We start from the raw sequence: 22,689 nt of genomic DNA, 5'->3' as shown, positions 1-22,689 counted from the left end.
CTAGATTAATTTAATGCTGCATATTCATTTGGTTTATTTGACGTTTCTGTCAAACACATTAAACTTCTGGTCGGTAATAATTTTGTTTAAAGATTATAGATCTAATATTCAACAAACCTATCATAAGATCAGAGCTGCTGGCTGTGCATTCAGTTTAATTTAATGTAATTCAGGTTACTTAAACAGACTTTCTGAGACTTTCACATCATATTTCTTGAGTCAATAATCACAGCAAGATCTTTTACTGATTGAAATTGTCAAACATGCGGTGAAAGAACTGATTAATGCAGATGTTTTCTAATCCCCTGAGTTTTCCCACATTCTTGTGTAGTGGACCTGAACACGCCCGAGTGAGGCGCGAGACCGGCGACAGAACTTCAGGAGTTCTGATTGGTTGAGTGGTCGTAAGCGGTACCGCCCCCTCAAACACTATCTGAACAACAAGACTTGATATCGCGAGAAAGGTTATTAAAAGGAAGTGAGATAACAGAGGAAAACTTTTCTTAAAGACGCCGTAGTTTTGACTACTTGTAAAGAGATCACTTGCTTTATTGTGAAAGCGGAGAGTTGGAGAGTCACCACGCTTTGCATTCCTCCAGCTGTGCATTCCTCCAGCTGTGCATTCCTCCAGCTGTGCATTCCTCCAGCTGTGTTCGTTGTGTATGATGAGTGTGCTCGCGGTTTGTCGCCGTGGCTTTGTAACGCGTTTGGTCAGGCGAAGCTGTTATGCATTTAACCCGGAGAGAAGAACCCAATGGCTTCAGTCTCACAGATTCAAAACAACAAGCCCGAAAAACTTCACCGATTATTACAGTCTGATGCACTTCCCCAAAACACCAGTCCCTCCACTCTTCAACTTCGCTAAAGATGTGCTGGACCACTGGGAATCCGTGGAAAAGGTACTGAATTGTTATAACTGTAAAACATGCGAGAGGGGACAGGTGATGCACGTGACACCAAAACAAACAAACATAACCCAGAACTTTACAATCATTACTGATACTTTCTGTATAATTCTGTATCATAAGGAAATGTGCATGAAATAGCTCAAAATAAATAAATGGTTGGCTCATTAAATACGTTTAGTTTCATAAAGATAAATCTACATGTTCTTTTGCTTTTGGGTTATTAAATTAATAGGTTAATTTATTCATGAACCATTTTTCTATATGCATAAATTATTTGAATTAATGTGCATTATCGAGATTTTCTTTTTTAAACTGATGTTAAAATATCTAAAACAAATGTTCTGTTGTGTTGTAATAATTTGGGCAAAATCTTATGAGATTACTTACATAAATAGAGATTACTTAAGAATGTCCCTTTTGTAATATTCAGAAATAAATGAAAATATATGAAAATAAAATATTTTCAGAGGTTAAAAAATAAAATAAATAAACAAATAAATAAATAAAACACAATTAACTCTTTTCTTTTGGCTGTTTCCATTAGGGGTTGCCACAGCGGTTCATTCTTCCCCATAATCCAGCTCCCGCAAAAAAATATATTTTTATTACCCGCTACTCTGCCTTTTTTTTTTTTCCTTTTGAATATGAAAAAAAGAAACGGAAAATTAACAAACGTTTCGTTTTATTTGAGTGACTTTTTGTGTAAATGATGAACATGGACATGAACAAGGAGTTTTTTAGAACATAGAACAACCACTTGCTTGCGTTGGGTCGTGCGGGAGTGAATGTCTCTAGTCTATACCCCCCTGTCCTTTAAATCTGCCTCTTTCAAATCAACTCACATCCATAAACCGCCTCCTTGGTCTTCCTCTTTTCCTCCTTCCTGGTGGCTCCATCCTTAGCATTCTGCTACTGATATACCCCATGTCCCTCCTCTACACATGTCCAAACCATCTCAGTCTCGCCTCCCTCACTTTTCCCCAAAACATCCTACATGCGCTTTTTCTCTAATAAACTTGTTTCTAATCCTGTCCATCGTCGTCACTCCCAACGAAAACCTCAGCATCTTCAGCTCTGCTACCTCCAGCTCCGCCTCCTGTCTTTTACTCAATGCCACTGTCTCTAAACCACACAACATCGCAGGTCTCACCACCGTCCTCTAAACTTTCCCTTTCATTCTTGCAGATACTCTTCTATCACACATCACTCCTGTCATTTTTCTCCATCCACTCCACTCTGCCTGCACTCTTTTCTTCACTTCTCTAACACAATCTCCATTACTCTGCACTGGTGATCACAGGTACCTGAACTCCTCCACCTTCACCACCTCTTCTCCCTGCAACCGCTTCACTCCCCTGCCCTCCCTCTAATTTACACACATGTACTCTGTCTTACTCCTACTGACTTTCATTCCCCTTCTCTCCAGCATGTACCTCCACCTTTCCAGGCTCTTCTCAACCTGCTCACTACTCTCACCACAAATCACAATATCTTTGGCAAACATCATAGTCCATGCAGACTCCTGTCTGACCTCGTCCTTCAACCAGTCCATCACCACCAATGTATATTGTTAAGAGCGCTATACAAATAAAAATCCGATCCTTGTTGCAATTCCACCTCGACCTGTTGTTCTTACTGCACACTTCACTGCTGTCACACTGTCACACTTTAATTTAATTTAATAAATTTTTATTTGTATGGCACTTTTAACAACGAACATTGTCTAAAATCAGCTTTACACGTATAATGTGGTGATATAGATTGAATACGATGTTCTTGATGTGTAAGTTTGTCCCTGAAGAGCAAAATCATACATGTCCTGCACCACTCTCACATACTTCTCTGACACACCTGACTTCCTCATACAATACCACAACTCCTCTCTCGACAGCCTATTGTACACTTTCTCTAAATCCACAAACACACAATGCAGTTTCTTCTGACCTTCTCCATACTTCTCCATCAACATTTTTGTAAAAGGTATATTAAAAGTATAAATATATATATATATATATATATATATATATATATATATATATATATATATATATATATATATATATATAAAAACTTGAAACAAAACAAATTTATAAACTTATAAAATTACACTACACAATCTACACAGTTTAGGGCTTGTGCATGAAGCAAAAAGATAAATGTAAAATAATTAAATATAATTTTAACAATAGACATTGTTTAAGGAAGGCGTTAGAGAAATAATTTCTAAGATATTACTAATGTAAAAATCTGTTAATATGAGTTTATCTCATAAGTTTTCACTGAAATGGTAAGAGGAAGAAACCTTGAGAGGAACCAGACTCAGAAAGAAACCATCCAACCAACCAAATGCCCATTTATTATAGTTTTGTTATTTTTGAGGTTATCAACTCTTCACTGATAAAATGCAAAAACAGAAGCAAACAGAATGCACATAATCTGAACCAAGTGTTTTTAGATGGATAATGAAATGGAAAAGCAGAATTAAATAGAAGGAGAATATTGTATTATTAAGTAAATAAATGCAAAAATAAGCTTCATTTCCTAATTTATGACTTAATTTATGAATTTTTTATATATAAATTTTATTTTTTCTTTAATCCTCAACTGCTGGATAAAAGCTAATGAATACTACAATTAAATTTCATCCTGCCCTTTTTACATAAAATTTCATAAAAATAATAAAAACTAATAAATATTTCACCAAGTAATAATACCATGGAAAACCATTACATTGGAACTTACACTGTTTTAATCTTTTCATAGTTTTGCATGTTATTTCTATTGGCACATGTTACCTACTGTATCACTTTTCCTGCTATACATTAATGCAAGTTAATGTTAATGTTAAATCTTTTCTTTTCTGTAGGCTGGTGGGAAGTCGTCTCAGCCGGCTCTATGGTGGGTTAATGATAGAAATGAAGAGATCAGATGGAGTTTTGAAGAGCTGGGCTTCTACTCCAAACAGCTAGCTAATGTTTTGACTGATGAATGCCATTTGAAAAGGGGAGATCGAGTCCTTCTTGTCCTGCCCAGAGTCCCAGAGTGGTGGCTGGTCAATATCGCCTGCCTCAGAACAGGTAATCGCACTCATGTTCATGGCTGTAGGCTGATCATCACTTTCTTAGCTACTGCCACAACATTTGATTACATTCTAAAGCTGAAGTTTCTAATTTTATAGTGTTTTATAGTTTTAACATAAGTAAAAAAAAGTAATACACAGTGATGAGCAGAGGTGGCAAAAGTACACACATCCTTCACTTAAGTAGAAGTACAGATACTCATGTTTTAAAATACTCGGGTAAATGTTGAAGTACTGACTACACTTTTTTACTTAAGATTAAGTGAAGAAGTTTGGGCTTTGACATGTACTTAAGTAAAAAGTAGCCATTACCAGTACCTGTTTTAGTGTCTTGTTGGTAACTGGACGTAATCATAATAAAATATTTAATAACAACTTAATCACACATTTCTTTCTGTTCTAAATGTACCATATAATAAAACTTTGTTATTAATACTCTAAGCAACATGGACATAGATAATATAGATTAATTATGCAAATGTTTGTTTATTATTAGTGAAACCAAACTAAACATAATTTAGCAAAATATTCTTGTAAATGTTTTAAAGTAAGTATGGTGGTTTAAATTACATAAATCATCAGGACACCAAACGGTTAATGAGGTGATACCGGAGAAACTACCTCTGCTAACCTTCATATGGATTACATAATTAGAGAAAATTTGTTTTCGATGTGAATTTGTTTATGTAAATTGTTGAGTTTTCCATACATACATTTATTATGTCTGTGAGGTGAGTATTCATGGAGATCCATGTTGTATTATTTATGTGTTTGTTAAGGGAGATGACAGAGGTGGCAGAGAGCGCCCCCTGTATGTTTTCTTTATTTTACAAAATCAAAGAGTTTTGTAATCATAAATGTGTATACAAATAAAAAAAGACCCTTATAAATGATATAAGATATAAATGATGTATTGCTCTCATCAGTACGATCAAAAAAGTTCTCAGCTTTATGAGGAAAAATGCCACAAACGCGTTTGTCGACCCCCAAAGGGTAAATTGTGTGGATTTTGGTGTTTGATTCATGACTTGGTACATCAGTAAAACAAGTGTTTACTGATTATAAATATTGTTTTGGTAGAGTTTATTTATTTGTTTTATATCTGAAAGGACATCGTGAATAAATTGTTGCACTGAAATCATTAATTTCGCCAATTTTATATTTAGTTATTTATTTATGTATTTCTATTTTTTGTATAAAAATTGTCAAATAGAAATGCTTCAGTGAAAGAGCGTTAATGAAATTTAGCGCCTTTAAAATGACTTTAAAGAGAGATGGCACGAGAGCGCCCCCCTATCTGTTTACTTTATTTTATAAAAGCACAGCGTTTTGTTGTTATGAGTGTTTACAAATAAATTAAACCCTTCACAGATTCGTATGATGTATTGCTCTTATCTGTACGATCAAAAAAGACCCCTAGAGGGTTAAATGTGCGCATCATAGCGGATTTTGGTGCTGATTTGAGTAAAGAGCCTGTTTTGAAAATGTAAGACGTAGAAAGTACATATATTTGTGTAAATAATTTAATGAGTGAAAGTAAAATGTTGTCTGAAAAAGAAATACTGAAGTTAAGTACTAATACTAGAAAAATCTACTTATGTACAGTAACAAAGAATTTGTAATTCGTTACTTTCCACCTCTGGTGATGAGCACCAAGACATTGGACATTTTTGCATGCCCAGTCCTATGATTCCAGTTGCCTATGTATGTAAAAGATTAGGCAAAAAAAAACTTAACTAACATAATTTAATAACACATGGGTAGCTAGTTAGCGAGTTAAGTGAATTTACAGTAATTAAAGGTAACAGGTATAATTTCATGAAACCATAAACACTGATAATTTCTGACCTCAAGCAAAATACTTGCTTGTTACTACTTGTTACTACTACTACTATTACAACTACTTTATGGAAATTAGCATTAGAATTTAGCAATTAGCAAAACATTTGTGTTTTTACTTGACAATCATCTTCCCGACACTTGTGTGATCTCCTAATATCAGCGCTGTAAATTTGTTAAAAACAGTTTTCACAATGAAACAAAACGTAATTCTTGGTAAAGTCTACCATACACTCTACGATGTCTGTGGTGCCTTTTCTGATCAGGTAAGAATGACACAGCACACAGAATGGTGCAAATGTTCTTCTTCAGATTTCATGCAGATAACAGACATGTATATATACACTGGAAAGAATCCTAAGCTAAAACTGTTCCTGATTGGGTAAGAGGACATAGTAACCAGAGACGTGTGAGCCCAGACAAAGACTTTCTGTATACCTTACATACATCACACTGTAAAGATCCTATAGACACTGAACAGACAACATAGGAGAACCAGTTTAGAGAACCAGTGTGAGGCCAATCTTAACTCTAACAAAAGGTGAATTACTTAACAAGTTAAGCAATTAATTTTTATTTGTAGAGCACTTTTAACAATGAACATTGTCTCAAAGCAGCCTTACACAGATAATGTGTTAATAAAGAATGATTGTTCTTTATAAGTGTAAGTTTGCCTTTGATAAACAAACCAGTGGTAATTGCGGCAGGAAAAAACTCCCTGAGGTGGCATAAGGAAGAAACCTTAAAAGGACCCAGACTCACGAGGGAACCCATCCTCATCTGGGTTGCACCGAATGTTTATTTATTGCAGTTAAATGATTTTGAAGTGTACAGTGATGGTGATCAGATTCAAAGTGTAGTCTTGTGTCAGTGTAGCAGACTGATGACATTAACTACAGTCCAAATCCATCCTCAAAGCTCCTGTGTTACTCTGTAATTTCATGGATTCCCAGGCTGTTGATGTGAAACCATTTCCAGCTGCAAAGAGAGAGAGAAAGAGCAACCTGTCTGCATTGCAGTGTTGGATTATTATTAACATGTTGCCATTGTATTTATAATTAAGTTTTTCTTTTTGAAAAAATATTTGCAGATTTTCAGCGTTCCATAAATAAAGTTTTAAATGAGCATTTAATTAAATCAATTTTTCTAGTTTTAAAGCAGTTATTCATGATTGAGCTTATACCTTTTATTTATAATTTTTATTTCAATGCATTTAAATGCATTCAAAAGTTAAAACAAATGAACAATTTCAAAAATAAGACATGATGGCAAGATGTGTTAAATTGATCGGCTCATGGAAATGAATGGATTTGACATTTCTATATGTTAAAAATAACCAGTAGAAGCTTCTGGCAGCAAGTGAATAATTTAGAGTGCTTTATGACCACTTTCCACTCCTGTGACTGTGTTGTAAAAGTATTCAGCTGAAATCTGGAATTAATTTTTCACGTCTTTATACACTCTCTATGCTCTGACAGGTACAGTTCTGATCCCTGGAACATCCCAGCATACAGCCAGAGACATCCTGCATCGTTTGCAGGTCTCCCAAGCAAAGTGTCTGATCACAGATCAAAGTATGGCACCACTAATAGAAGCTGTGACTCCACAGTGTCCCACACTGACCTCTAAACTTCTGCTTTCCAACAAAGAGCGCCCAGGATGGGGCAACCTTGCAGCATTAATAAAGTGAGAACTTAGATCTTTTTTTTCCCCTTTATGTTTCTTATGCTTTGCATATTGTCAAAGAACACCATTAATCCATCATAAAACCACTGTTATACATGCCTTCTCATGGGTTATTTTTTTATTACAATACACAACTACACACTACTAATGACACAACATCTGCATTCCTAACACTTATTAGTTCTAACAGGAATTACACAATATGTAACCAATATATGATAATAAAGGCTGAAACATGCTCTTTTAGAGACTTGTAAAGTAACAGCATATTTATGAACTTCAGGAGTGCTTCTGCAGAACATGTATGTGTGAACACGAGAAGTGATGAACCAATGACCATCTTCTTCACCAGTGGAACCACTGGATCTCCCAAAATGACAGTTCACAGTCATTGTAGCTACGGCCTGGGTCTTACCATCAATGGCAGGTAAGTGTGTTGTAAGGTAAAAATGCCAAAGGATGTATTAATAAGAAAAAAATAACACAGAACCTTGGTTCATTAATGTTTTGACTGAAGTATTTGATCTGAAGGTTAGAAAATAAAAAATAAACTATGCAGAGACATAATTACCGTATCTTGCTGTCAGTAACACGAATGCTGTTTATATTTGGAACTCTGTGTGTGTCTGTATTTTATGGTTGTGTTGTAACAGGTACTGGTTAGATCTTACTGATGGTGATGTGTTTTGGAACACCTCGGATACAGGCTGGGCTAAATCTGCATGGAGCAGTGTGTTTGCTCCATGGACTCAGGGAGCGTGTGTGTTTGCACACCATATGCCACGCTTCGATTCTAAAACTGTCCTCAAGGTGTGTTTAAAATAAATCAGAATGTTTATTATATCACCATCTTATCATGTTTACTGCTAGACTGCTCCAGGTCATTCAGATTTAAAGGATCCCTTCTCCCAACTACTGTTTTGAGATCTCTCCACAGTTGTTCTATGTGATTCAGGTCTGGACTCATTACTGGCCATTTCAGAACTCTCCAGCGCTTTGTTTGTAACTATTTCTGAGTGCTTTTTAAAGTGTGTTTTGGGTCAGTGTGGTGCTGGAAGACCCATGACCTCTGGTGGAGATGCAGCTTTCTGACACTGGCCACTACATTGTGCCTCAAAATTCTTTGGTAATCAACAGATTTCATTAAACCGTTCACACTGTCAAGGCATTCAGTGCCAGAAGCAGCAGACCAACCACAAAACATCTTTGAATCTCCACCATGTTTGACTGTAGGAGCTGTGTTCTTTCTTTGTTGGCCTCATTTCTTTTTCTGTAAACAGTGACATGATGCCCTTTACCAAAAAGCTCTACTTTTTTCTTATCTGTCCACAGTATGTTCTCCCAGAAGGATTGTGGTTTTGTCACATAGGTTTTGTCAAACTCCAGTCTTGCTTTTTTATGCCTTTGTGTCAGCAGTGGTGTCCTCCTGGGTCTCCTACCATAGCGTCTCTTTTCATTCAGATGGCGCCGGATAGTGCAAGCTGACACTGTTGTACCCTGAGTCTGCAGATCAGTTGAATTTGTTTGGAAGTTAATTGAAGCTCTTTATCCACCCTTCAAACAATCTTTTGTTGTAATTTTTCATTAATTTTGCTCTTCAGTAATGGGCTGTAAACCTCTTGATGATATTGCACACAGTGGACACATGAACATAAAGATCTCTGGAGATGGACTTGTAGCCTTGAGATTTTCCATGTTTTTTCACAATTGTTTTTCTTGAATCCAGAGCTCTTTACACTTCTTTTTTTCTCCATGCTCAGTGTGACACAATACAACAAATGTTGAGTGAACCTTTCTCCATTTTAACTTGTTGCAAGTATAATTACTATATTGCCACACTTGTTACCTGCCACAGGTCTGTCTAAATACAAGTTACAGGAGCATCACATGTTTGAAAACAATTATTTCTTACAATTTTGTTTCTGACAGAATTTCAAGGGTTTCGATATTTTTGGCCATGACTTTTTTAACAACAAAAAAAAGACTCTTTTGTACAACATTTGAAAATGAGCTCACATGCCTCCCAGTTGTTGAGATGTTTCTACACTTGATTGGAGCCTACCTGTGGAAAAGTGTATTGATTGAAAATGATTTAGGAAGGCACAGATCTCTTTACAGTGCGCTTCACAGCTGACAATGCATATTAGAGCAAAACCCAGCGACAAGGTCAAAAGAACTGCCTGAAGATCTCAAAGACCAGATTATTAAAAGGCACAGATCAGGGGAAAGCTACAGAAATATGGATGCTGCACTGAAGATTTCCAAGAGCACAACTCTCAAATGGAAGAAGCGTGGTACAACCAGGACTGTGTTCTGACACATAAAACCATAAAATTTGAAGGAGGTATACTTTTTATTTTCACATTACAGTAAATATGGACAAAGGTATTAGGACTTCTGACTTCCAGCCAGATGTGGTTCCTCCCTTAACTGTTAATACAAAGTTAGCGTCTTTGGATGGTCTAGCATTTAATAATTGCTTCATTTTAACTAGGAGACCTGAACCTATTCCAGCATGATAATGCCCTGTGCACAAAGCCAACCGCATAAAGTTATGGTTTACATGAGTTGGAGCAGAAAATGTTATGTTTGCCTGCTGCAGAGCTCTGACCTTATTCCTGTTAAACACCTTTGGTATAAATTGGAATACTGACTGCCCCCCAGGCCCTCCTATTTGACTTCAGTACCTGAACATCTTCTCAGAACAGTGGAGGTTATTATAACAGCAAATGGGGAATGAATTTGGACTAGGTTATTTAAAAAAAAAAAAGCACATATGTATGTATGTATGTATGTATACATATAATGTTCTTAGGAGACATTTGTACAAAAGATTTACTAAAAAAAAAAAAAATCATAACTAAATAAATTGTTACAAAATAAATAGATTTTTTTGGTAATTTAACTGTAATTTCTTTAAAAACCCACTTTTTTTCTTTACTTAATTAAATTTTTTTTTATTGCTGTATTGTAATAAATTCTAGTTCAACCAAAGCCATTTATACTTTGCACTTGTGTTTTAGACTCTCTGCAGGTATCCCATCAGTACTCTCTGCACTGCTCCAACAGCTTATCGCATGTTAGTACACGAAGATCCTTCCAGGTGATGCATCAACAAATTTTACCTCAGTCTTGTCGTCATTAGTCGTATCCACCAATAACAATACCTGCACCATACAATCTCAGTAGGTTGTGAATGTGGTTTGTTGGTCAGGCTCAAAGGTGGTCTTTGTGCTTTATGTCTAAATAAAACACCACACTGACATGAGTTGACATAAACCTGAGCTATTTTACCTTTGTAAACATGCTAGTATAATCCTTACCTGATAGGATTGGTAAGGCTATTAAGAATTTTAGTCGAGTTTAACCAAATATTAGGAAGGAAACACCATAAATACCTATTTTGGTGATTCACATGCATTGTGTATAACCAAAGTTGCTACTACTGACTGTTATTTAATTTTTCCAGTCATATTATTTGTTAACAATGGCAGAGCTGAAAATGTTGAGGTTTTCATTGGGAGTGACGAGGATGGACAGGATTAGAAATGAGTTTATTTAACCCTTCCATGCACATGTAGGACGTTTTGAATTTGAGGGAGTTGATATTGAGATGGTTTGGACATGTGTAGAGGAGGGACATGGGGTAAATCGGTAGGAGAATGCTGAGGTTGGCGTTTGTTAACAATAATAGTACGGTGCTTGTAATGATGGATGTGACTGTTTGTATACACAAAGCAAGGAATTTCCATCTGACAAATTAAAGAAGACATGGCTGGTTCTCTTTAAATCATCCATTGAATCACTTCCTTTTTAAGTGAATGTATATTTGTTTGTATTAATATAGCCAAATGATTGTCTTTTTTAATGCAATTAGGGCAAATATAAAACCATGTTTTAATTTGAATAACCCTAATTACTTTACATACTTACACTAATTAAAACTGCCAGTTTGTCTGTGTAGCAGTGACCAGAACCAGACTATACTGATTAGACTGCCATGTGTGTGAGAGGTTTCAATTTCAGGCTCTGGAGCACTGCCTGTGTGCTGGAGAGCCCATCAACCCTGAGGTGATAAGTAAATGGAGAGAGATCACAGGCCTTGATATCTACGAGGGATATGGCCAGACTGAGACTGTGAGTAAATGAGGGAAGGGTCAGTAAAACAATGTGCAGTGAATTGACAATTGATACAATATTAAACCGGTTATATAGCCTAACAGTGCAACAGTACATTATGCAAACAATATATAATTATAAGGGAATAATAAAAGAAAAGGGACCTGTCTCTTCATATCATCACTTTTGTTTTTGAAAAGAGCACATATGGCTATGATGGTCTGGTATCCAAAAACAAAACGCACTGTGCATCATGATTGCATAGAATTAGCAGACAATTTATGATACACAAAATATTCCAAGTGTGTTGATATTTAGTACAGCACTAGTACATTGCACTGTATCACCCAGCATGTGTGTTAATTATGACATGATAACTAATATCACACCCACATTACTTTGCCTGCATGAGTAACCCTTCCATTGACACAATAAACTCACAAACCAATAAACTTACAAACCAATAAACAAAACCTAAATGCAAAGTACAGCTGAATAAATCATACCACCTATTTCAACAAATTATTGAACTTAAATGATCCTGCGGTAATGTAATATATATTTGAAAATATTCTGATTGTTGAACTGAAAACCTAAACACCTCATTCAAAGGGTTTGATTCATTTGTGCCGTCCCTTTGCTCAGGGAGTACATGACAAATATGTGCTTATAAATATTATATTAAATAAATGCCTAAAGTGGGCATTTGGGGCCAGTAATGTCTTCTCTCCTGGCCTAAACTCTGTAAGAATCACTGACAGAAAATCACAAAATATTTTAACAATTTTTAGCATCAATTTGTATTCAATTATTCCCCAAAAGGCTATTCTCTTCATTTCATAAAATTTATCTTGTGTGCGTTGATACAAGGAGCAGAGTAAGTTTCGGTTTCTATCTAATCAGATTTCAGCCATCACATCATGTGTTGATCAAATTGATTTGGTCACAGATAAAAGGACATTTGCAAGACGGTCTTTTCAAGAAAAGCTGGACATTGTGAGGAAGGTCAGCCAAAACAGTATAAGCTCGAAACATTTATACTAAACCGGCATAGAATTTGCACATAAACATAGACTTGTGTGTGCCTGTGCAATTGGAAATGTTATTCAATGTTCTGTAAGCAGTAATACAAGTAACTACAGAAGAATATTATACTTTAGTTTCATAAAGCACAAATGCATAGCTAATTTAGACCTAATTCTATACAATTATGTTTTTGGTAATTCAGGTTTTAATTGCTGGCACATTTAAAGGTATGGAAATTAGACCTGGCTCTTTTGGCAAAGCATCACCAGCTTATGATGTGCAGGTAAATGTAATCTTTGCACAAACAGGTTTAATCATTTTGATTTTGTTATTGAATCTTTGTGACTTTTAAATGTATTAAATTATATGAACATTTGTATTTCATTTCTAACACATTTTGTTCTATGTGGTAACTGTAGGTTGTAAATGAGGAGGGAACTATTGTTGCTCCGGGAACAGAAGGAAATCTGGCTATCAGAGTGAAACCAGAAAGACCGTTCTCTCTCTTCACTGAGTACTTGGTATCTACTTTCTGTTCTGTCTTGACAGTAATTTGTTACTGTACTTAAGTAGATTTTTCTTCATGTATCTGCACTTTACTAAAGTATTTCGATTTGGGGAGACTTTTACTTTAACTTCAATATATTACAAAGTCAAATATTTTACTTTTTACTCAAATCAAATCAAATTAAATTTTATTTGTCACATACACCTAAAATTTGATTTGATTTGAGTAAAAAACTCGACTACATTTGCAAATCAAGTCAATCCTTTTTATTTGAGTGAATAGAAAAAATTAACTGGTCAAACACACAGCAAGACACCAATCAGGGTAGAGAGCGAGCTCTGTTTTGACCTGTTTTAATTGCTGCTTATTGGTATCTATTTAGTACGAACATACAATTCAGCATCAGTTTAACAGCAAGCAGAACATTTTGAGAGCAATGAAAGAAACTCCTGAATATAACTTGCCACAACACCCATGGCCTTATTTGCACAATTTTCTGAAGTAGTTGAAAAGAAGATTTTGGGCTCATGATAATTTTAATAGATATCAATCAGTGTTTGACTTATTAATATCATTCTATTCTATTTTATTCGATCGGTGTGCTAAGAGTAACATTAGAGTCTTTTTCCATAGTCTGAGTTGATTAAGCAACAGTCTTATTACAAAAAATGTTAATAGGAACATTATAGCTATTATAAATTATAGTACTTTGTATACTTAAGTACATTTGAAGTCAAATTCTTTTGTACTTTTTCTTGTGGGAAAGTTTAAAGGGAGCACTTTTACTGGAATAATAGTTTGTGTACTTTCTCCACCACTTATATTTGTGTTTATTTTATTATTGGTTATATATTTTAATATCTTGAGGTGCCTACATTTCTGTCAGTTCTGAGAACATGGCACAAGTAAAAACATCTCAAAAATAGTTAATTAGGCATTTATGGTATGTAGCAAATATTAGGCAGGTTTTCATAATGTTATGCCTGATCAGTGTAAATATTTATTGCAGTGTCTTCACTAACTGCTAACACAATGGCTTTTTGTTATATTTTACAAACAAAGAGACAAAAATATAACTTGACTAAATATTTGCCATGCTGAATTTAGGGAGAGGCAGAGAAAACAGCTAAGTGTTTCCGTGGTGATTTCTACCTTACGGGTGATAGAGGGGTAATGGACCAAGACGGATATCTGTGGTTCGTTGGCAGAGCTGATGATGTCATATTGTCTGCAGGGTAAGTCTGGTGAGATAAATGATGATTTAGTTTTTCATGTATGCAGCTTCTTCTCAAATATTTGTATTTTAATCAATTAAAATATTAATCTATAAATATTATTTTAAATGTTAATTTATTTAAAAAAACAATTAATCGGGTAACCCAGCCATTAGCGTTGCACAAGCCAGTGCACTCTTAGTGCTGGTCCTAAGCCCAAATAAATAGGGAGGGTTGCGTTTGGAAGGACATCCAGCTTAAATTGTGCCAAATCAAAAATGTGGATCACGAAAGAAAAATTCATACCGAATCCGTTCGACGCCCAGGTTACCAATGACCGCTACAGGTATTGTTAACCAACAGGTACTGGTGGAAATTGGGCAGCTGTTGGCCAAAAGAGGAGAAGGAGACGAGGAAGATGTCTACAGAGACAGCAGGAAAAGGAGAAGTGTAGGAGAGTAGAGGTTCGGGTTGGTTTTTTAAATGTCGGTACTATGACTGGTAAAGGGAGAGAGGTAGCTGATATGATGGAGAGGAGAAAGGTAGATATGTTGTGTGTTCAGGAGACCAAGTGGAAATGGAGTAAGAACAGGAACATTGGAGGTGGGTTTCAACTGTTCTATCATGGTGTGGATGGAAAGAGAAATGGTGGAGGGGTGATCCTGAAAGAAGAGAACAGTAAGAGTGTAGTGGAGGTGAAGAGAGTTTCTGATGAACGTGAAGCTGGAAGTTGAAGGGGTGATGATAAATGTCATCAGTGCTTATGCTCCTCAAGTGGGTTGTGAAATGGAGGAAAAATTCTGGATGAGTTAGATGAAGTGGTAGAAGGTGTACCTGGTAATTGGGGCTGAAGGGAACAGAGGTGATGAGGAGGTGATGGGTAGGTATGGCCTTAAGGAGAGGAATTTGGAAGGGCAGATGGTGGTAGATTTTGCTAAAAGGATGAAAATAAAATTGGTAAATACTTATTTTGAGAAGAAGGAGGATTATAGGGTGACGCATAAGAGCAGAGGAAGGTGCACACAGGTGGAATATGTTCTTTGCAAGAGATGCAACCTGAAGGAGATGGGAGACTGTAAGGTGTTGGCGGAGGACAGTGTAGCTAGACAGCATTGGATGGTGGTCTGTAGGATTGTTTTGGAGGTGAAGATGAAGAGGAGGAGAGTAAGGACTGAAAAAAGAATAAGATGGTGGAAACTAAAGGAGGAAGATTAGTGTGAGATTCAGGGAAAAGGTCAGACAGAGGCTTGGTGGTGGTGAAGAGGTGCTGGATGATTGGTCAACTACTGCAGAATTGATAAGGGAGACAGATAGAAAGATACTTGGTGTGGCATCTGGAAATAGAAAGGAAGACAAAGAGACGTGGTAGTGGAATGAGGAAGTGCAGCAAAGCATAAGGAGGAAGAGGTTGGCGAAACAGAATTGGGATCAGCAGAGAGATAAGAAAAGTAGGCTGTGGTGAGCCCTGCTACTTTCGTTGGGAGTGACGAGGATGGACAAAATTAGAAATGAGTTTATTAGAGGGCCACAGATGTAGGACTTTTTAGGGACAACGTGAAAGAGGCTTGATTAAGATGGATTGGACATGTGCAGAGGAGGGACATGGGGTATATTGTTAGGAGAATGCTGAGGTTGGAGTCACCAGTAAGGAGGAAAAGTGGAAGAAGTTTATGGATGTGGTGAAGGAAGACATGCAGGTAGTTGTTTTGAAAGAGGCAGATGTAGAGGACAGAGTAGTATGTAGACGCATGATGCTTTATGCAAATGTATGTTTATTATTATTGAATCCATAGAGAACATAGAGCATTAAGACAAAATATTCTTGTATATGTTTTAAAGTAATTATTGTGTATTTATTTACTTAAATCAATAGGACACCAAACAAAACTTTTGCTGTGTTTCCACACGGATGGTTTTAATTGGTGGATATGTGCGTCATGGTGGATTTTGGTGCTTTATTTGAGACTTGGTGCATCAATAAAACAAATGTTTGGTGATTAAAAAAAATGTTTTCCGGTGGAGTTTTTTTTAATATTTATTTATATATAATTTTTAATAACAAATTGTTAAACAGAAAGGCCCGCTGCCATTAAAATGAATTTGTGTATTATTATTAAAGCAATTTCATATACCGTATTTTCCGGACTATTAGCCGCTATTTTTTCCCCACGCTTTGAATTCCGCGGCTAAACAATAAAGCGACTAATTTATGGATTTTTCCTGGGTTTTTCCTGGTTTCACAATCTTCAAGCCAAAAAACTGAGCCCCATAACATTAGACCAATGAAATTGCCAAACGGGTTCAGGTGAACGAATGAAATTCTTTATATTAAATCGCGCTCCCACTGAATCGGGCCGCACCACATCAGAAATATGATTGAGGTTCCTTTGACGTTTGACCTGCCGCTCACTCGGACTGTCTACAGGAAATGCGAATCGTTCTTCACGCTGAAAACAACCGGGCATGAAAAACACACTTCACCATGCACTTCACCAAATCATTGTAAAATTCAGTGTGTGTGGCTTATATTTGGGTGCGTTTAATATTCCGGAAATTACGGTATTCTATTCAGTTGCATTTTTTGTATAGAGCATACTTTTAGCATAGTGATCATCACAAAGTAGCTTTACAGATGTAGGTTTCGATCCCTAGAGAATGCCAGAGTTAAAAGTGGTAAGGAAAATCTCTTGAGCAGAATTCAAAGGATGCTGTAGTCTTTATTATTTTAGGTATTTATAAAGAACTTGCACCTTTTAATTGAAGGAATGTGGGATCATAATAGACAGAAGAGGTTTTATTAAGGTTCTATGTATTGACAACCCATCTTCTTCTTCTTTCGGCTGCTCCTATTAGGGGTCGCCACAGCAGATCATCCGTCTCCATACCACCCTGTCCTCTACATCTGCCTCTTTTACACCAACAACCTGCATGTCTTCCCTCACCACATCCATGAACCTCCTCCTTGGCCTTCCTCTTTTCCTCCTTCCTGGTGGCTCCATCCTCAGCATTCTCCTACCAATATAACTCATGTCCCTCCTCTGCACATGTCCAAACCATCTCAATCATGCCTCCATCACCTTGTCACCAAAACATCCTACATGCGCTGTCCCTCTAATAAACTCATTTCTAATCTTATCCATCCTCGTCACTCCCAACGAAAACCTCAAAATCTTCAGCTCTGCTACCTCCAGCTCCACCTCCTGTCTTTTACTCAATGCCACTGTCTCTAGTCCATACAACATCGCAGGTCTCACCACAGACCAATAAACTTTCCATTTCATTTTTGCAGATACCCTACTATCACAAATCACTCCTGTCACTCTTGTCCACCCACTCCACCGTGCCTGCACTCTTTTCTTCACTTCTCTAACACACTCACCATTACTTTGCACTGTTGACCCCAGGTACCTGAATTCCTCCACCTTCTCCAGCTCTTCTCCCTGCAACGGCACAACTCCACTGCCCTCCCTCTCATTCACACACATGTATTCTGTCTTACTCCTACTGAGTTTCATTCCCCTTCTCTCCAGCGCATATCTCCAACTCTCCAGGCTCTTCTCAACCTGCTCCCTACTCTCACAACAAATCACAATATCATCCGCAAACATCATAGTCCAGGGAGACTCTTGTCTGACCTCGTCCGTCAACCTGTCCATCAACACTGCAAACAGGAAAGGGCTCAGGGCCGATCCTTGATGCAATCCAACCTTTACCTTGAACCAGTCTGTTGTTCCTACTGCACACTTCACTGCTGTCACACTGTCCTCATACATGTCCTGCACCACCCTCACATACTTCTCTGACACACATGACTTCCTCATACAATACCACAACTCCTCTCTTGGCACCCTGTCGTACGCTTTCTCTAAATCCACAAATACGCAATGCAATTCCTTCTGTCCTTCTCTATACTTCTCTAACATTCTCAAAGCAAATAATGCTCTTCCTCGGCATGAAACCATACTGTTGCTCAGCCTGGCTTCCACTACTCTTTCCCATAACTTCATGGTGTGACTGATTAACTTTATTCCCCTGTAGTTACTGCAGGTCTGCACATCTCCCTTATGCTTAAAGATCGGTTCCAGCACACTCCTTCTCCATTTCTCAAGCATCCTCTCACCTTCCAGAATCTTGTTAAACAATCTGGTTAAAAACTCCACTGCCATCTCTCCTAAACATCTCCATGCTTCTACCGGTATGTCATCTGGTCCAACCGACTTTCCACTCTTCATCCTCTTAATCGCTGCTCTCACTTCCTCCTTACTAATCCTATCCACTTCCTACTTTACCAACTCCACATCATCCAACCTTCTCTCTCTTTAATTTTCCTCATTTATCAGCTGCTCAAAATACTCCCTCCACCTTCTCAACACACTCTCCTCACTAGTCAACACATTTACATCTCCATCCTTTATTGCTCTAACTTGCAACACATCCTTCCCAGCTCGGTCCCTCTGCCTGGCCAATCGGTACAAATCCTTTTCTCCTTCCTTAGTGTTCAACCTCTCATACAGCTCCTCGTATGCTTTTTTCTTGGCTTTTGCCACATCCCTCTTCACCTGCTGCCACAACTCCTTGTACTCCTGCATACTTTTATCATCACTCTGTCTATCCCACTTCTGTTTTATTAACCTTTTTCCCCTTATGCTCTCCTGCACTTCCTCATTCCACCACCACGTCTCTTTGTCTTCCTTTCTATTTCCAGATGTCACACCAAGTACTTTTCTAGCTGCCTCCCTCATCATTCCTGCAGTAGCTTCCCAATCATCCAGAAACCTCTTCACCACCACCAAGCCCCTGTCTGACCTCTTCCCTGAATCTCACACTACACTCTTCCTCCTTAAGTTTCCACCATCTTATTCTTCTGTCAGTCTTCACTCTCCTCCTCTTCTTCTTCGCCTCCAAAACCATCCTACAGACCACTATCCGACACTGTCTCCTGCCAACACTTTACAGTCTCTAATCTCCTTCAGGTTGCATCTCCTACATAGAACATAATCCACCTGTGTGCACCTTCCTCCACTCTTATACGTCACCCTATGATCCTCCTTCTTCTTAAAATACGTGTTCACCACTGCCATTTTCATCCTTTTAGCAAAATCTACCACCATCTGCCCTTCCACATTCCACTCCTTTAGGCCATACCTACCCATCACCTCCTCATCACCTCTGTTCCCTTCACCTACATGCCCAATAAAGTCTGCCCCAATCACCAATCGTTCTTTCCTAGGTACACCATCTACCACTTCGTCTAATTCACTCCAGAATTTTTCCTTCTCCTCTATCTCACAGCCGACTTGTGGAGCATAAGCACTGATGACATTTATCATCATCCCTTCAACTTCCAGCTTCAGGTTCATCACTGTATCAAAAACTGTCTTCACCTCCACTACACTCTTACTGTACTCTTCCTTCAGAATCACCCCTACACCATTTCTCTTTCCATCCACACCATAATAGAACAGTTTAAACCCACCTACAATGTTCCTGGCCTTACTCCCGTTACACTTAGTCTCCTGAACACACAACATATCTACCTTTCTCCTCTCCATCATATCAGCTACCTCTCTCCCTTTACCAGTCATAGTACCAACATTTAAAGTACCAACTCTAACCTTTACTCTCCTACACTGCTCCTTTCCCTGTCGTCTCTGTAGACGTCTTCCTCCTCTCCTTCTCCTCCTTTGGCAAACAGTAGCCCAATTTCCACTGATACCTTGTTGGCTAACGATACCTGTGGCGGTCGTTGTTAACCCGGGCCTCAACCGATCCGGTATAAATTTCTTAATTGTGACCCGCATATTCGATTTGGCACATGTTTTACGCTAGATGCCGTTCCTAACGCAACCCTCCCCATTTATCCGGGCTTGGGACCGGCACTGGCTTGTGCCTCCCTAATGGCTGGGTTATATATTGACAGCCCATATTGGATGTAAATTGGATTGCTGTTCTTTTATCATGGTAAAAACAACTGAAAAAAAGATCAGTACATACAGTACAGTTCTATATAGGTACACTATAGTCCCCTTAAATCTCTAAACTTCTTACATTCCCAACTTGTTATTTGGATATTCAAATTAAATTGAAATGTACACTGGCTGGTTAATACAATAAAATTAAACGAAAGGTCAGACAGATTTTGTTTAATAGCATCAAATGACAATGTACTTTACTTCCATTCTCTAATAGTTGGCTTTTGCAGATATCGTATTGGCCCATTTGAGGTGGAAAATGCTTTAATAGAACATGAGGCTGTGGCCGAGTCAGCTGTGGTCAGCAGTCCTGACCCAGTCAGAGGAGAGGTAATGCACCGAACAATCTGCTTCAATAACTTAATTTGTACTGCTTTATTTTGCATGGATTGTTTACACACACTTCAAGACTTCTTAGCTCACACTGAATCAAACAAAATATGTGTACAGTCATCATGTACAGCTGTCGTGATGTTTGGCTTTGAAGAGCACATTTCAGATGCCTTTATACAGGTGAATTGCCCAGCAGTTTAAAACATGATCATACATGATCCTACAGCATTTTGACAGAAGGGCAAACAGCCACTCTTTATAGATGTGGTGGCAGAAAAGCACATCACAATGCGCAACACATCAGTTTTATTATTATGACTCACAGTATCATTTATCTGAACTATTTTTCATGACACTAGGGAGTTGTGAGCTGTTTGTGCTGCAGAATTTGTGCTGCAAATTAATTTGAAGTGCAAGATTTTTTTTTGAATCGTGATCATTATGTTAAAAAAAAAAAAAAAATTATATATATGTCTTTTTTTCTATTTCTCTTTCTTTTACTCAGGTAGTGAAGGCATTTGTTGTGCTTACTTTAGAATATAAAAACAGAGACCAAAATGAACTAATCAGGCAACTGCAGGCACATGTGAAGAAAGTCACGGCTCCGTATAAATACCCTCGCAAGGTAAACACACACACCCACAAAGCAAAAATAAATTAATAAGGTGAAATAACAGTAATGATAAATAACAGCAATGAATAGGATACAAAAATTAGTAAGCATATACATAAAAATACAAAAACGTCTGTTAAAATAAGCAGTTTATATACAGAATAGTTACTCACTTCATCTGAGCCTACTTCTATATTTAACTTAACTTTAAAGTTTATAATTACATATATTTATTCTGACAATCCTTGCCTTGTTTGATACATATTTCCAGGACCAAATTCAGGGAGGTGTATGTAGTTATTATGCTACTTAGAGCTAAAACCAACCTTCAGAAAACCAGCGATCCAACCAGCCTTATCCATTTTAAAGGTTTAGTCAAAGTCAAAGAGAAAATCAGGGATTGCAATTATTGTCTTATTACATTGTAGTGCATCGTCTCAGTTTGCATTTCACATTTTTTTTTTTATATTTATCTTTTATTGTGCATGTTTTTTGTATGATTTATTCTCTTATACCTTGTTTTGCCTTTTGTCCTGATATCAATATTGTTTTGTGATTGTGAAGCACTTTGTCTGACCTCATTGTGTGATGTACAAGTAAATTAGTTTGGTCTTGCACTTGACTGTGACTTGTCTTGTAGCACCACTGCATTTGAAACTTTGCAGTAAAAAAAAAAAAAAAAAAAAAAAGTTGCAAATTAAATGCAGTTGTGTGCAGGGTTTTTTGTCTGTTTTGTGATTGAAATTTTTGTTTGATGATAGATTGAGTTTGTGGACCAGCTTCCCAAGACAGTGAGTGGCAAAATCCGGAGAGTGGAACTGAGGAAGAAGGAATGGGGACTGTCATAACCACTATAACTGCACTCTGGTGTTATTCATCAGCACCATTTACACTTAATATAATACATACTCCAAATATTTACACTTAAAATACAGGACATATAAACCTGGATTGGATATGAGAAAACTCAAAATCATCAGAATTTCTACATTTTTCTAAACTCAGAAAGGAACTGGAAATCTTTGCATATGGACCTCATTTATAATGTATTGATTGTGTTTTTTTCATTGTACATTAAGCTTCAATAATCCCTTTATACTGGTCAGGGGTGCATGAGAGTCACAACCGTTCTTAATGTCACCCATTCACCAGGTGTAATTTACAATAGATAAGCCACCTATTGTCATAGTTTTTAGGATGTTAGAGAAAGCTGAAGACCCTGAATGAGACCAACACACAGACAGTAGCTGAAACTATTACATGCTGCACCCTGTGCTGCAATTTTTATTCTATAGTCACATTTTCCCAAGTGAATTAACGTTATAAGTGTCTAAATGGGCTTTCTGTTTTATTCTGGATTTTGGTAAATACCCACTATACTATTCTACACAT

The 22,689-nt window shown here is 37.2% G+C and overlaps 1 protein-coding gene across 1 annotated transcript; it reads left to right on the top strand.

Annotated features, from left to right (window-relative positions):
- The first annotated feature begins 444 nt into the window (after window positions 1-444).
- On the top strand, window positions 445-22,632 carry acsm3 (acyl-CoA synthetase medium chain family member 3). Its single transcript, XM_083525788.1, has 13 exons — window positions 445-899; window positions 3,775-3,985; window positions 7,305-7,512; window positions 7,796-7,939; window positions 8,166-8,322; window positions 10,536-10,615; window positions 11,526-11,649; window positions 12,860-12,940; window positions 13,077-13,178; window positions 14,273-14,400; window positions 20,582-20,681; window positions 21,190-21,309; window positions 22,059-22,632. Exons 1-13 carry the CDS (start codon window positions 663-665, stop codon window positions 22,143-22,145), a joined length of 1,779 nt encoding a protein of 592 aa, XP_083381914.1. The 5' UTR covers window positions 445-662; the 3' UTR covers window positions 22,146-22,632.
- Window positions 22,633-22,689: the final 57 nt, after the last annotated feature.

The sequence above is a fragment of the Silurus aristotelis genome (genome assembly GCF_946808225.1).
Source record: "Silurus aristotelis genome assembly, chromosome: 22".
Taxonomy (NCBI): Eukaryota; Metazoa; Chordata; class Actinopteri; order Siluriformes; family Siluridae; genus Silurus; species Silurus aristotelis.
Note: the sequence above shows the minus strand (reverse complement) of the source record. Positions and strands in the feature narration are given on the sequence as shown.

What these genes read in the sequence shown, in the direction of transcription:
- acsm3 (XM_083525788.1), top strand. Translation starts at nt 663, where the DNA reads ATGATGAGTGTGCTCGCGGTTTGTCGCCGTGGCTTTGTAACGCGTTTG. An exon ending in CACCAGCTTATGATGTGCAG is followed by an intron (nt 12,941 to 13,076) that starts GTAAATGTAATC and finishes TGGTAACTGTAG; the next exon opens with GTTGTAAATGAGGAGGGAAC. An exon ending in CTCTCTTCACTGAGTACTTG is followed by an intron (nt 13,179 to 14,272) that starts GTATCTACTTTC and finishes TGCTGAATTTAG; the next exon opens with GGAGAGGCAGAGAAAACAGC.